The 16,283-nt window shown below is 45.0% G+C and overlaps 1 protein-coding gene across 1 annotated transcript in view; it reads right to left on the bottom strand.

The window, feature by feature from the left end:
- Positions 1–59: 59 nt before the first annotated feature.
- Positions 60–16,283, bottom strand: part of WNT8B (Wnt family member 8B) — a 53,629-nt gene continuing 37,405 nt past the window's right edge. The window contains exons 2-6 of the mRNA XM_081790420.1: positions 5,090–5,123; positions 3,928–4,171; positions 2,950–3,075; positions 2,055–2,197; positions 60–1,815 (exon numbers count right to left, since the gene is read on the bottom strand). Coding sequence (XP_081646546.1) covers positions 1,270–1,815; positions 2,055–2,197; positions 2,950–3,075; positions 3,928–4,171; positions 5,090–5,123 — 1,093 coding nt within the window. The 3' untranslated portion in view covers positions 60–1,269. The remainder of the gene's footprint in view (positions 1,816–2,054; positions 2,198–2,949; positions 3,076–3,927; positions 4,172–5,089; positions 5,124–16,283) is intronic.

The raw sequence follows: 16,283 nt of genomic DNA on the forward strand, positions 1-16,283 counted from the left end.
AGGGAAGAGAGGGCCTAGACGTTCTATCTTCCACTCACCCTTACCTGTGTCCCCAGGAATAAGTTCAATACCTAGAAAAGAAGGCACATATCACAGTGACTGTAATAAATTAAAGTTCGAGGTGCTGAACTTCCTATTGGAAAGTTTCCCTGCAGGAAGTTTACCTATCGAAGGAAAGTATCCAATGCCCTGAATCCTGCCTGTTTGAAATCCAGGTTTGTGAAAAGAAAGGGTCCCAGCTTCTCCTGCTTTATGATCTGCTTTTAGAGGTGCAAGCTGGGATCTGAATGGGAAATTGACATTACTTAGCTCAGTCTTGGCTCAAAGGAACAAGGATCATTTGGGGAAGGAGAAGAGGTAACGGCGGCGGCTAGGAGGAAACAGTAGGGAGAAGCTGACGTTAAAAGATAGCAAGTGACTCGTAATCTGCCCTTACATAGTTCCTAGACACGGGGGGTCTGCCTGGAGCACCTGGGGTGATTGTCCATGAAGGTCTGACTGGCAAAGTCCACTGGAGACGTGTATCACAAGGATGAGGAGCACCCTGGTTTCCAGCAAATCGGCACTCTGGGGTTCCCACTGCTTCCATCTTCAGGCCCTGCCTCTAGGAAACGACCCCGAAAGACATGCTTTCTCCTGCGTCAGTTTTGTCACAATTTTTCTTAAGGGAAAGGGAAAAGGAGAGAGGAAGCATTAGAGATCACTGGGGTGCCTGTCAACAGTTAGGAAGGAATCAAAAGCATGGAAGGAGCTCTGCAGGGGAAAAAAAAAAAAAAAAAAAAAAAAAAAGATGTGGCTATGGTAGAGACCTGGCAGTAGGAAAATGGGGAAATGGCGGTAGGGCAAGAAAATGGGCAAAAGAGAGAAGCAGGGCTTTAGCCTGACCCTGTATATCAGAGAAGTGTTCTTCCGGTTCCCTACGGCTGTATAGGCTAGGTCAGGCGTTAGGGCAGCTAGGAAGGGGAGGAGGAACGCCTATTCTCATCCTAGTCCAAGGAGAATCAGCAGCTCAGAATCTCAGAACTGGGAGCCCTCAGACCTAAGAGTGGACCGTGAAGATGATGCAGGGTGATGATGGACTGGAGGAGAGCAAAGAGCTAGGAAAGGGGTGGAAAGTGGCAAGCTCTGGAGAGACTGTAGCGTCTCTCCCTCTTGGGATCCCTGGGCAGGGGAATGTGGGGGGGGGGGGCGTTCCCTAGGTTCCTCTATTACTGGGGTCTCTAAAAGAAGCCAAGGACAAATGGGGAAAGGAGGGGAGAAAGGAGACCCTCAGGGCTTTCTCCCGGGTTTGTGCGCCGCGCCCCCCCGCGGCCGCTCGGCGCGGCTGCAGAAGTACTTGGTAACCCGCCGGCGGCACTGCTCGCAGCGGACGGCGCAGCACCAGTGGAACTTGCAGTTGCAGCTGGACACGGTCTCGGCACGGCGCTCCTCCACCGCCAGTCCGCAGTCCCCGCAGAGCCGGCGGCAGCTGCGGCGCTCCCAGCGGCCCAGGGCCCGCCCCCGCCGCAGGCACTCTCGGCCTTCGGTGCCCAGCAGTCCTAGCGTTTTGTTCTCCAGGCAGTAGTCCGGGGAGTCCTCCAGGTGCACCAGCTCCCGCGTGGAGATGGAGCGGAAGGTGTCGGCGATGGCGCCGCGGCCGGCCGCACTGTTGCCGGCACCCTGCAGCAGGTCCACCTTGAGAGCCGCGTGGTACTTCTCCTTCAGGTGCGCGCCCACCTCGCGGAACTCAGGCAGCTGCAGCCAGCAGGTCTGCGTGGTGCAGCTGCCGGACACGCCGTGGCACTTACACGTGCGTTTCATGGTGCCCTTCACCGCCTGGGGAGAGAGCTAGAAGTGAGCTGATCGGGGATGAGGCTGGGGGGAAGTCTGCTGGGGGCGGGGGGCGGGGGGTGGTGGTGAGGGAGGGTTGCTAGGCATCCAGCTGATTAATCCACGTGGCTGGCCAGCTCGGTGCCTCGTTTTTCCAATCTGTTAAATGAACTGAAGAGCTGTCCGCATCTGGGGCTCATGGTGGATGGAGCCAGTTGCCTAACCCCCAGGGCTGCAGGACTCACCTTGCGGCCGGCCTCATTGTTGTGCAGGTTCATGGCGGCCCGGGCATCCTGTCCTGTCTCTAGGGCATCGACGAACTGCTTGGATATTGCCTCTCCGAAGCCCACGTTGTCACTGCAGCCTCCCCACAGCCAGCCTTGGCCCCCTGGAAAAGTGCAAGGGGAGGAAAGGTCGTTGAGCAGGCGGGCTCGGAGCCTCCTAGCTGCTGTTTCTAACTGGATTTGGGGTTGGGCGGGTGCCCTGTCTCCAGATTAGTTTCAGCCCAGATTTGTTTAGGCCACTTTTGGGCTTCCACTTCCAGCCTCATCCAGTCCCTTGCTCTGGACTCCATGACGTAAATAGTTGCCGAGTGGATTCTCTGCAGGATGCTGGGTTCTCCCTCTACACACAGTGCTTCTGGCCTTCGGGCAGAGTGTTCACGTGCCTGGCCAGCCATTGACATCCACAAAATGGCCCAGGAAAAAGGCGAGCAAAAGTGCCAGCATGGAGCCGGGGAGGCGGCACAATGAAAATAATATGGAACAACAAAGTTGGAAGTTGAGCTGGAGGGCAGAGAGGATGGGAGAGGACAGTAGAGGTAAAGAGTGGGGAGGAAACAGGGACAGGCAACAGAGAATGACACCCCCCTATTTTCAGGGAGCAGAAGGATTGAATCCTCAGGGAGTGTTGTTACTTTATTGTGTTTAAATTAAGGAAACCATTCAGTTGGACAGAGGGCCCCAAGCTACATTTAGCCTGGTTTGTCACTCTAGGGTTTGGGCTTAAACCAGTTGGCCCTGATCTTCCTCAGATTTAGAAGAATACAATGCTTCTTCACCCCCGCCAAACTACCCACCAGACTTTTCATTCACAGTGAACTTTATGGCCTGCCCTACCCACCGCAGTATCACTACTCACCCAGCTGCCCATTGCGGGAGTCATCACAGCCACAGTTGTCAAAATCCCCGAGGCTGCAGTTTCTAGTCAGAGTGTACATGACCCCAGCAGAGCTGATGGCATGTACAAACGCTGTCTCCCGATTAGCTGGGCAGGAACCAAAAATGGGTGAGTTAGAGGGAGGGGTTGTAACTCAAGGTATCAGTCATGCTGTCTTCCTTTATTATTATAATAAATATAGGGTAAATAGATATATCCTTCCTTCCATCATTATGCCCTCCTTCCCCAGCTCCATCCTATTTCCCCACCTTTATAATGTACCTTACTTCCATGGTCTGCTCCAGCCTTGGTCTCAGCACTATGCTTCTTCCCTCCCATCTTTTCAGGTCACACATTATGACTAGGTGGCTAGATTACTGTTTACATACATGGTTGTAAAGGATTTAGGTGGTGAAGAGCCAGAGGAAGAAATGGGGAAGGAGATGAATCTGAAAGCCAGGTTGTAAAGCGCACAGGCCTATTTCTACCTGGAATACTGAAGTCTAACAGGCACATGCTAGCTGGTCGTGAACTTCTGATTGGCAGCTATTTCATTTACTGACATGGCCACTCTTTAGCTTCTCCATGGGAGGTCAAGTCCAAGTCAGTCCTTGCTTGGCCTGTACCTCTCTGCTGAGCTGCTGAAGGAAGGGGCTAAGAGGCATGAAGAATTATGACACCTACCTACCTCCTGACACTATTTATATTCAGCCAACTGGGAGGCCAACGATGCTATTGGATTGGGGGTGAGGCAGGGTCCATTCATTGAGCAGTGAGGGTGTTGGGAAGAAAGAAAATAAAGCTTTATAAGATGGAGAAGGGACAGAGAAGATCCCAGAGACAGGACAGAGGCCAGGTTGAGGAACGAGGAAGTAGAAGTAGCAAGGGGTCATCCCTGAAGAGTGGGGCTCTAACCTGTGGCCAGGGGGTCCAGGGAGCTGTGGCCGAGGCTTTCCTTACCACTGCGAAGGCCACTATGGCTGGACAGCTGCAGGGCTCTCTCAGGGCAGTTCCACCGGTCCCAGGCAAACTGATACTTGCATTCTTCAATACCACTCTGGGCACCAGCTGCCACACTGCTGGAATATATCAGGTAAGCCTGCGTAGAAACACAAGGGTCAAAATTCAGCCTCTCAGCTGAACTCGGGAGACATTTGCCCTGTAGTGGCCAAGCACCTCTTTTCCTGCCCACTCTCCCAGCCTTCTAAAATAATGACAGAGGGGCGCCTGGGTGGCTTGGTCGGTTAAGCATCCGACTTCGGCTCAGGTCATGATCTCATGGTCCGTGAGTTCGAGCCCTGCGTCGGGCTCTGGGCTGACAGCTCAGAGCCTGGAGCCTGTTTCAGATTCTGTGTCTCCCTCTCTCTCTGCTCCTTCCCTGTTCATGCTCTGTCTCTCTCTGTCTCAAAAATAAATAAACGTTAAAAAAAATTAAAAAAAAATAATGACAGAGTAAGCACTTTAAATATGCTGTCCCATTTAACATCACAAATAACCTTGTGAAATAGGTACCATTTTTATAGATTAGGAACCTGAGGCTTAGAGAGGTGAAGTAAAGCAATTTGCTCAAGGTCCCACAGGTAGCAGAAGGTAAAAGTAGGAACGAAATTCAGTGTTACCAGACTCTAGACCTCACCAGCCTTTATTCACTATACTATCCTGCTTCTCCAAAATGAGCCCAAATTATATAATTCATGGGTTTTCAGCTATTCTCATCCATTACTATCTTGGAAAAGAACATTTGGGGGCTGAAAATGGCCTTGGAGATCATGTAGTACAATGCCAGCAGTTTAAAGATGGCAACCTGCATCCAACCGCTGCACTGAGAGGGATGTGTGACTGCAACCTGACAGCATGAAAGGCTGTTGGCTTTTCTGGCTCTGGAAATTCTGGCCATACATTCAGAATCAATACTCCTGAGTTCTTGCCTTGGCCCTGACACTAGTTTGCTGTATTCTTTTGGGTGTATCCCTAATCCTCTCTATGTCACAGTTTTTCTGTCTGTAATATATACAGCTAATAAAAAATGTGGACATAATGAAAAGAAATGGACGTGTATAGTCTTCAGTCAAGAGGCTAAGATTTAGTGAATCCAAATAAATCGAAGGACTTTTTTTCTTACCTTTGGACCAGTCATCAGGAAATTGTTCACTGACCTGGAAGAGAGAAAAACCACAGAGCATAATGGAGATGCACCAACTCATTTCTGTTGCCAAGCATTGTAAGGATTACTTCAGCAAACAATTGATAGGAAGAAAGGGAAAATGGTTTTGCCAAGGAAAAATTATGCATAAGGAATCTATTAAAGATAATTCATCTAATAAAAAAGAATATGGGGTTGCCCGGGTGGCTCAGTCAGTGAAGCACCCAACTCTTGATTTCAACTCAGGTCATGATCTCACAGTTCATGAGCTCAAGCCCCACATCGGGCTCTGTGCTGACAGTGCCCAGAGCCTGCTCGGGGTTCTCTCTCTCCACCTCTGTGCCCCTCCCCTGCTTGCATGTGTGTGCTCTCTCTGTCTCTCTCAAAATAAATAAAAAAGAATTTAAAAAATATGTACAAAAGGAGCTGACATTATGCTTTCTTTTGGTTTTTAAAATTTCAAATATACCAAAAAAGTTGGAAGTAATATTTGATCATTATGTTGCCATGGAGTGAAAAGAGAGCATAACTCGCTGCAGTGTAGCAGGCTCTGCTCTGAGTACTTTATATGTTGATCTTGTTAAATTCTTCCTTTCTCCACCATCATTATCCCTATTTTTAAAATAGGGAATCTGAGGGGCGCCTGGGTGGCGCAGTCTGTTAAGCGTCCGACTTCAGCCAGGTCACGATCTCGCGGTCCGTGAGTTCGAGCCCCGCGTCAGGCTCTGGGCTGATGGCTCGGAGCCTGGAGCCTGTTTCCGATTCTGTGTCTCCCTCTCTCTCTGCCCCTCCCCCGTTCATGCTCTGTCTCTCTCTGTCCCAAAAATAAATAAAAAATGTTGAAAAAAAAAATTAAAAAAAAAAAAAATAGGGAATCTGAGACTCAAAAAAGGTAAATAAGTTGTTGAAGCTCACCCAGCTAATAAGTGATTGAAGCAGAATTGAATACAGGTTCATCTGACTCCACAAGACTCTGAGAAAGATAGTTCTCTAATCAAAAAGAGGTAAACGGGAATGTCTTTCTAGGGGCTGAGTCATAATTAAATTCCAAAAATAAATAATTTGACTCTGGAATCGTTTGTTCCTTTCAAAACTGAAAAACGGACTTGCCATTCAACTTAGCAGTTCTACTCTGGGCATTTATCTCAGAGAAATGAAGACTTACCTTTATTCAGGAACTTGTGCATGGATGCTTATAATGACTTATTTATGATACCCCAAAACTGGAAACAGCTCAAATATCCTTCGAAGGGTAAGTGGATAAAAATAACTGTGGTACACTCATGCCATGGAGTATTACTCAGTGGTAAAAAAAAAAAAAAAAAAAAAAAAGGAATGGACTACTGATACATTCAATAACTTGGGTGAAATTCAAGGAAATTATACAGAGTGGTCAAAGCCAATCACAAAAGGATACACACTTCATGATTTTATTTATGTAACAATCGTGAAATATGTGATCATAGTGCTGGAGAATAGATTAGTAGTTGCAAGGGGTTAGGGGATGAGTGTGGCTATGATGGGGTAACACCAGAGTCTTGCTTGGCTCACGAGGGCAATCTCTATGTTAGGCATAATTTGCAAAGAGTTTTGGACATTACCAGGCCAGTCAGAGGCTAGTTCCCATGCCAGAGGGCAGACAGTGTCAGGAAAGAAAACAAAGCAACAAAACAAAAATCAAGCAGCAGGTGAAAGAGAAAGCTTTGCCATGAGCCCGGGTGAAGAGACACCCTGTGAGAGGATACTAAGTTGGAATCACAGGGAGTGATGGGCAGAGATAGTAGAGGATTCTTCTCTCCTCAAGATCCTACAGTTTGTAAAGATTCATATGATACATGGTTGAGCCCAAATGATCAATCAGATTTAACTGAACACCTGCCATGGGACAAGACTGTAGGCATTATGTGGACAGCGTTTCCATAAATTAACATGCTGTTAACTCCTGGGTTATTTGCAGACATATTTGAACCATTATGGCTGACTTACTTCCTCGTATCCAAACTATCCAGTATGAATAAAAGATTTGGAATAGATGTTAACTAGATTTATTGTGATGATCATTTTACAATATGTACATATATTGAATCATTTTGTTGTATATACTTGAAACTAATATATGCTGACTATATCTCAATAAAAATACTGTGTCCTTGTGGTGAACACCAAAGGAAGAGGATCTTGTTCTTTTTTTAAATTAATTTAATTAAATTTAAATTTAATTTATTTTGAGAGAGAGAGAGTGAACTGGTGTGGGGGATGGGCAGAGAGATGGAGAGAAAGAGAATCCCAAGTGGGTTTCTTGCTGTCAGTGCAGAGCCAGATCCGGGGCTCGATCTCATGAACCACAAGATCATGATGTGAGCAAGAGTAGGATGCTTAACCGAGTAAGCCACCCAGGTTCTCCGAGGATCTTGTTCTTAATTGATGAGACAATCGCAAGATTTCCTACTGGGGAGTAAAATATAACATGCATTACAGAAAGTATGGTGACCATGTCATGTTAGAAAGTGGAAAGAGAGCCAAAGAGGACGGAATTTAAGTGTTTATATGGGTATTTATTACCTAGGGACAGTTATATGATTGGAGGAAAGATGCTAACAGTGGAAGATAACAGCGTTTGTTCACTGGGTGGAGGCAGCTCTACAGAACATTGTACAATCAGCATGCTGCTAGACAGAGGCACAAGCTTCCTATTCCCCATATGGACAGTGCTAAGATACTACCCAGATTGAGTGTCATTCAAAGGGTTGGTGCCTTACCCTCTCAGCAATCTCAGACCTTGAACTCTAGACTTGCATATCCAACTATATTCTTGACATCTCCACTTCAGTGTTTACTGGGCATCTCAACCTTAATACTAAAACTTAACTTCTGATCTTTGCCACCACCATCCCAAACCTGCTCCTTCTGTAGTCTTCCCCACTTAAGTTCCTCCTTCTAGCTGTCAGAGAAAAATCTTGGAGTCATCTTTGACTCCTTCCTTTCTCTCATATCCCATATTCATTCTGTCATCAAATCCTGCTGACTCCAGCTCAAAATATATTCAGACTCTAATCAGTTCTCAACACCTTCACTGCTATCACCTGGTCCAAGCTATCATTGTCTCTCACCCGGGCTATTGTTAAAAGCCTACTGACTGATTTCCCTGCTTCCACCCTTATTCTCCCACATTTTATTCTCAAAATGATTGGTCCACTTAAAGATTAATCCCTTTAGGGGCACCTCGGCGGCTCAGTTGGTTAAGCATCAGATTCTCGATTTTGGCTCAGGTCATAATCTCATGGTCGTGAGATCAAGCCCCATATCAGGCTCCATGCTGGGTGTGGAGCCTGCTTGGGATTCTCTCTCTCCCTCTCCCTCATCTCTGCCCCCCCCCCAAATAAATAAGTAAATAAACAAACAAATAAATTCCTTTAAAATATAAATCAAATTTTTCTACTCTCTGCTCAAAATCCTCTAATGATTTCCTGTTTCACATACAGCAGAAGCCAAACTCTTGTCATAGTTTATAAGGTCCTATGCAATCTGGCCCCCATTAATGCCTAATCTCTTACGTCTTTCCCCTTACTTGGTCTGCTCTAGCCACACTGATGTCTTTGTTGTTGCTCCAACACACCAAGCACTCACCAGCCTCTGGGCCATTGCACTTGCTGTTCTTTCTGCCTGGAATGCTTTTTACTCAGATAGCCACAGAGTTTGTTTCTTCACCTGCATTCAGACTTTAAATCGAATGTGTCTATCAAAACAATAGTCAAACTATGGGACTGTCCGAGCCCAGATGTCCATTGGCTGATGAATGGATAAAGAAGATGTGGCATATATATACACAATGGAATATTAGCCATCAAAAAGAATGAAATCTTGCCCTTTGCAATGACATGGATGGAGCTAGAGTGTATTATGCTAAGCAAAATAAGTCAGAGAAAGACAAATACCATAGGATTTCACTCATTTATGGAATTTAAGAAATAAATGAGATAAACATATGGTATGGGGGAGAAGAGAGAGAGACATAAACCATATGAGATACTTTTTTTAAAGTTTATTTATTTATTTAGACAGAGTCAGAGACAGAGTGAGTGAGGAAGGGGCAGAGAGAGAGGAAGAAGAGAGAGAATCCCAAGCAGGCTCTGCACCGTCAGCACAGAGCCCAATGTGGGACTCGAACTCATGAAACCTGAGATCATGACCTGAGCCGAAACTGAGAGTTGGACACTTAACTGACTGAGCCACCCAGGCACCCCCATATAAGACTCTTAATGATAAAGAACAAATAGGGTTGATGGAGAGAGGTGGGTGGGGGATGGGCTAAATAGGTGATGGGTATTACAGAGAGCACTTCTTATGATGAGCACTGGGTGTTGTACGTTAAGTGATGAATCACTAAATTCTACTCCTGAAACCAATACACTGTTAACTAACTAGAATTTAAATAAAATTTTGAAAAAAAAATCGAGTGTGTTATTCACCCTAAAGCTTTCCCTGATCATCCTATTTAAAACTGCAACTCCCCCGGGGTGCCTGGGTGGCTCAGTCGGTTGAGTGTCGGACTTCGGCTCAGGTCATGATCTCACAGTCTGGAGTTCAAGCCCCGTGTCAGGCTCTGTGCTGACAGCTCGGAGCCTGGAACCTGCTTCAGATTCTGTGTCTCCCTCTCTCTCTGCCCCTCCCCCACTCATGCTCTGTCTCTCTGTCTCTCTTTCTCTGTCAAAAATAAACATTAAAAAAAATTTCAAGTTGCAACTCCCCCATCCTCTTTCTCTGTTTCATAAATTGTATAATTCTATTTATACAAAATGTCCAGAATAGGCAATTCCATAGAAACTGAAAGTAAATTAGCAGTTGCCAGGGGCTGCAGGGAGGCAGAATGGGAAGTGATAGCTAATGGATATGGATGGGGTTTCTTTTTAGGGTGATGAGCATGTTCTAACAGTGACTGTAGTGATGGTTGCACAAATTTGTGAATATACCAAAACCCATTGGTTTGTACACTTTCAAAGGGTGAATTTTATAATATGTGAATTATATCTCAGTAAAGCTATCCTTGTATATAAAAATCTTACTCTTAAGTATCTTACATTTACTCTTAAACTTACTCTTACTCTTATACTTACTCTTAAGTATCTAGCACAAAAGCCACAACCAACATTTCCTGAAGACTCACAGCAACTTCTTCCTACCTCACATTAAGGTTTCCTTTTATTCCCTAATACTTGACTACAAGTAGGGGTTGCCTTAATTATCCTTGTATCCCCTCCAGCTCCTAACCCAATGCCTCAAACACAGTAAGTACTCTTTAAACATTGATTGAATTAAATGGATTGAAAAAAAGGATGGATGCATCGTCAGAATGAGCAGAAAATTGTAGGATAATAAAGACTGAAAAAGATCTGGGGGAGGGTAGGGGAAAGCAGTCTGGCGAGCCAGTGCTCCCACTAATTTTCCAACATTGTGAGCAGACCACCATGCCGCATTAGCAGATGTATGTACCAGAAGAGCCACAGTCAGTGAGCACGCAGCATATGTACACAGAGGTTGGTGTTATAATCAAAAGTTTTAGCAAAGTCAATCCGACTCACTTAATGTTATGTATAATTGTTATTGTGCTTCATAGTAATTAGACATAAGTGGGAAGCAATTTACATAAATAATTGCAGTCAGTTTTGTTTTTATACTGCCAAATAAAAATTTTATAATTGTTTCTTCTCCTTTTGACAGTCTTCCAGGATATATACTGATACCATGTAAAATTTAATTTCCATCACCCAGCAATAGCTGACATTCATTGAGAACATCTCTTCTAGAGGAGTGCTTTACCTGTACCATCATTTTCTATTTCCGTGGCAACCCCATGAGGTACTGTGCTATTTACTGAATGTTTATTCTGTGCACACAAAATACTACTTTAAATGCTTTATGTGTTTTAAGCTCATATAATTGTCACAACAGTTGTATAAGTTAGAAAGGGTTATGTCTTCCATTTTACAGATACAGAAACTGAAAGAGTGGTAAGCTAATGTCACACAGCTAGGTAAGTGGCAAATCCAGGATTGGAACCTAGTCAGTGTGGTTCTTTTTTTTTTTTTTTTTTTTTTAATATACGAAATTGATTGTCAGATTGGTTTCCATACAACACCCAGTGCTCATCCCAACAGGTGCCCTCCTCAATACCCATCACCCACCCTCCCCTCCCTCCCACCCCCCATCAGCCCTCAGTTTGTTCTCAGTTTTTAAGAGTCTCTTATGCTTTGGCTCTCTCCCACTCTAACCTCTTTTTTTTCCCTTTTTTTTTCTTTTTCTTTTTCTTTTTCCTTCCCCTCCCCCTCAGTGTGATTCTAAAGCATATATTCCTTCACTGCTACGCTCTCCTGCACCCCGTATTTCTCTCGCTCTTATTCCCACTTGCTAATCCAGGACTCCTGATCCCCGCAAAGTTCTTGATAAGTATTTCTTGGAGGTCTTAGTGATGTTCTGCACACACTCATGAACAAACTCAGTTAGCTATCACATTGTCTCTGCTGCTTTTCCAGTCTTCCATCGCTCTAGCCCTCCCTCTGTATGTCCTGTAGGCCTACGATATCTGCCCATATCTGCCAGGCCTAGGCTCTGCTTTATCTGGGTATCGCCACATCCCCTGGGCACATTTTGGGGGTGGGGAGAACTGTTGCTGCCTAGACTGGGTTCAATGCATAAAAAAAGTGGGAGCAGGGGCGCCTGGGTGGCGCAGTCGGTTAAGCGTCCGACTTCAGCCAGGTCACGATCTCGCGGTCCGTGAGTTCGAGCCCCGCGTCAGGCTCTGGGCTGATGGCTCGGAGCCTGGAGCCTGTTTCCGATTCTGTGTCTCCCTCTCTCTCTGCCCCTCCCCTGTTCATGCTCTGTCTCTCTCTGTCCCAAAAATAAATAAAAAACGTTGAAAAAAAAAAAAAAAAAAGAAAAAAAAAAGTGGGAGCATACTACACTAATTCAGGATGTTAACAATGGGGGAAGCTGTGCAGACGGCGGATATGTGTGGGAACTCTACTTTCCGTTCAGGTTTTCTGTGAACCTAAAACTTCTCTTAAAACAACTATTATTATTATTTTTTTAAATACAGGGACAAATGTCTTTTAACCCATTTTAGAGTCTTGCCTTTCCACTTAGGTATCAAAATGCCATTTGTGTACAAGTTCTGATAGGGTTTTAGCAAAGCAGTACTTTCAGGTTTTGCCTGTAACATGCCCCCCTAATCACCCCCTCCAGCCTTCTTAGTTGGACTAAAACTGAGGAGCTTGCTAACAAACTCCAGTGAGAAGTGTCATTGCTGGATCTTCTCTGTTCCCTTCCCTTAGAGCGAATGCTATCCTGGGAAGACTCCATAGTCACTCCTTTAGGTAAACATCTGGAGCCTGCAGCCTCACCAGTTCCCCTGACCTGCCCATATATGGGGAATCCAAGTGGTGGGCCCAGCATGGAGCCCCGTCAAAGGGTGCTCCTTTCGTTGGGTGCCATCCCTGCGAAGAAATGGGCAATTAAGAAAAAGTATTAACTAGAGTTTCTCTAGTGTTTTGTTGATACCTTTCCTGGGCTCGGCTTTCTGTGACCTCATGCTAAAAACACCTTTATCCACCCAGGAGCAATATCCTTGGCCTATAGCACACTGGCTACTATTGTTTCACCCATACTATTGTTCCATAGGCATGGAACCTCTTCCATCCCTATAACAACTCCCTGAAGAATACGCACCAGTGCACTTTCTGATTTTAGGAAAGGCTCTTTATTACCTTGGGAGCTGGCATTTTCCATTGCCCCCAGAGCAAATACCTGGGGCTGCAGTCTGACCAGACAAGCGGGATCATTCTTCAATGAGATTCTGACTGAAGCTAGCCCTGCCCTTGTCCCCAGATGCCTGAAGAAGGTGGCTGTGGTGAAAGCATCTACCCAAATCTGCTCCTGGCCTTTCTGTGAGTCCCAGTGGTGAAGGGTGGAAGCAACAACCATACTCCACCAATTCCCTATAACAGTCAGGTGGCCATAGTGCCTGGCCTAGATAGGACTGGTCTTTTTCCCTACGTCCTGTCTCCTGGTGTCAGTCTTGCTTTAGCTTTTTTCTTTTTTTTAAGTGTTCCATCAGTCTAGGATGATGGGGTGCAACCTTTAGTGTTATATGTCAAACTGTGAAATCTGAATAAGCTTTATGGATGTGGTAGTAGAGTTGTAAGATGTTAACACTGGAGGAGGCTATGGAAAGGGTACATAGGACTTCCCTGTGCGTTTCTTCACAAATTTCTGTAAATCTATAAAATTTTATTTATATAAAAATACATTTATGATTTAAATATATAAAGTATAAACATATATATTATATATAACATATATATATATATAATATATAAACATATATATATATATAAACATATATATATATATATATATATATATATATATATATATATATATACAAATAAAATGTTACATACTTACATGACCTGAGGTGCCAAAGATTTGGAGAATAGACTTTAGTATAAGCATTTGAAAATTAATCCACATGTGGTAGCTGGTAGAGTCCATGAGAATCATCTGGGAAATTTCTTAAACATGAAGATTCTTGAGCCCCAGCTCCAGAAACTCTTGTTGAGCAGTGGTGATGGGGGAAATGGATGGAAGGAATCTGTATGTACACATTCCTGAGATGGTCCCCAGAGTCCACTTTGAGAAACACTGGTCCAGAGGGTGAACAGGGAGGTGCCCCAAAGCATCTAATACCTAAGTAATAATTTGAGGGCTTGGGAAGCTCAAATTATTGTTTTAATTTTCTGGGAAATGGCTGCTATAACTGTACCAGTAACAAATCGGGGGGCATTCTCTTCTTTTGTTTCTGGATTGAGTACCTCCGGTTCTGGCAGCTCTCAAAGCTCTCTGGTCACTGCCTTCAGGGGCTGGGTCTCTGTGCTGAGTGTTAAAATCATGGGGATCTCTTTCCTTCCCTGTAGTTTTTCTTGGTACTGTAGTTTCCCCCCCTAGCAATTATAACCGACCTGTTTATGCTTCTCTTCTTCATACCAGGAATAAAATATATTGGGAGTGGAAAGTGCCCAAAAGATTCTGAGTGTTTGTCTAGGGGCCATCTGTCCTCTAGGAAACATGCTATCTGCCTCCACTCACGGAAGTCTTCACTACCATAGCTATTATTTAATATTCTTAGACCACCTCCATGTTCTTGTCATCAACCCATTGTCATCAGTGAGTCCATAATTCAGTCTTTGGTTTGTGCTTTTTCCTACGTCTAATGCCATCTCATCCTTCTTCCAAGTTAATGTACCAAAGGTAGGAATTTGGGGGAGCAATCATCTCTCTCTCTATCATTCCTTCTCAGCTCTGATAATAATGTTTCACTGTAAGTACCTCCCTTCTGCTGTCACTTGTTCCAGTCTAGGCTGGTTAGCTGAGTCATGTCCTTCTGTCAGGCTTTCACTACCTTCTGCCCAGCTCCCCTCACGTCAACATTTATGAGTTCTTTCCCCCTCGTTTCAATGTGTGTTTAAGTCCTAGCTAGTCTCTTATTTACTAAATGTTTTTTCAATTCTTGTTAAACAACCATCCAGATACAGATGCATTTGTAGTTTTGAAGCTATGGGTAACGCTAAAGCAGAAACCTGTGGATTATCATTTTCCCATTGCTCCTCTGCTCTATGGACCTTCCAACCTTGCAACCATTCAGTGGCCATAATCGGCCACAATCTAATCACTAAAATTCTTTGATGTAAGGCACTAGAGCTCCTCAAACAGCCGCAGCGTTCAGCATTATGCAGTTTCCCTTGGGGCTATATTGCCTCCTGAGTTGCCTCTCCCTCAGTCAGCCTGACCACCAGCAAAACTTTTTCCAAAGTTGCTGAGACAGAATGGGAGAGACTTTCGATCAACCCAAAGGCAAATGCCATAGCTTCTCTTTTAGCTCTTGGAAAGTCTCCAAGTTTGTTTTGTTTGTGTTTTCTTACCTAACATTTATGATCCTTAGACCCATACACTCTAATTTTCCAAGCTCCCCTTCATTTGATACCATTTGAAGAAATTTATTTTACCACCTTAGGAAGTTCACAGAAAATTGCAAGTTCCCATTCTCTGGTAGTTATGCCTAATTGTGGATGAGCAGTTTAAACCGCTATCCAATTAGTTTCAACAATTTCTCCCTATGTGGGGGCATTTTCCGAACCCGCCTAGCCCACGAGGCCACCTGTAGCACATCACATTCCATAGTTTCCCATTTAGCAGCTGCGATGAGAGCACATGCCTGATTCTGTAGAGCCTGTGACACAGATGGGCACAGGACCAGCAGGACCCAGCACCATGCTATCTTCAGGCTTACTTCTTCCTTTGTATGACCAGGACCTTGTTACAAGGTCAAGTTCATGTGCTGGACTCCATCTCCCCTCAGTATGAGAGTCCTGTCTCGGTGAAGAACTCAGTCCCACTCAGCAAGCTTCTTCCAGGCCAGCCTCACTAGTTTGCCAAGTGTGCCCCGAGGCATTTGAATCCCAGTGGTTAACATAGTAGCTTAGATTTAAGTTAGGATTCCCTTTTTTCCTTCCCCACCATATTGTTTAAAAAGCAAAGGCTTCGAATATGAACCTCCAGAATTTAGTGTTTTCTTCTCAGGGTCCAAAACTTTCATCTCAGTGCCATCTGACCCCTCCTTTGTTCTGCCTCCTTCACTTTCCCCATAGATCTTTGAATAATAGGGCTGGCTTCTCCCTACCCTTTAATCTCATCTTTCAAGGTCCATAAAAAATCTCTGGGTCCTGAAGCTCTAGCCGGCCTACTTCAGGAGAGACCATCTGATCACTACAGCTTGGGCTGAGAGCCCAGGCAAGGAGAAAAGGGGCAGATGCAGGTCTCCATCTGGTGGCCTGGCACAGAGAGGGAACGAGAAGAGGGTAGAAAGGGCAAGAGGAGGATCCAGAGCAGGAGAGCTGCCTGGAGCTGTAGCTAGAAGGTGCTTCAGTGAAGCAACTTCTCCTAGAATAAGTGCGTGACAGCCAGCTTTTCACCTCACAGAACTCTCAAGATGCTTCGGGCCAGCGAGAGCCCAAAGACAGTCGTTTCTCAGCAGGCTTCCTTGTGCTTCTCTCCATCCTCTATGGCATCTGACCCACAGAACACGTATGCAGCAGCATACACACACACAGATCTACACACA

Source organism: Panthera onca, chromosome D2 (genome assembly GCF_046562875.1).
Source record: "Panthera onca isolate mPanOnc1 chromosome D2, mPanOnc1 haplotype 2, whole genome shotgun sequence".
NCBI classification, from domain to species: Eukaryota; Metazoa; Chordata; class Mammalia; order Carnivora; family Felidae; genus Panthera; species Panthera onca.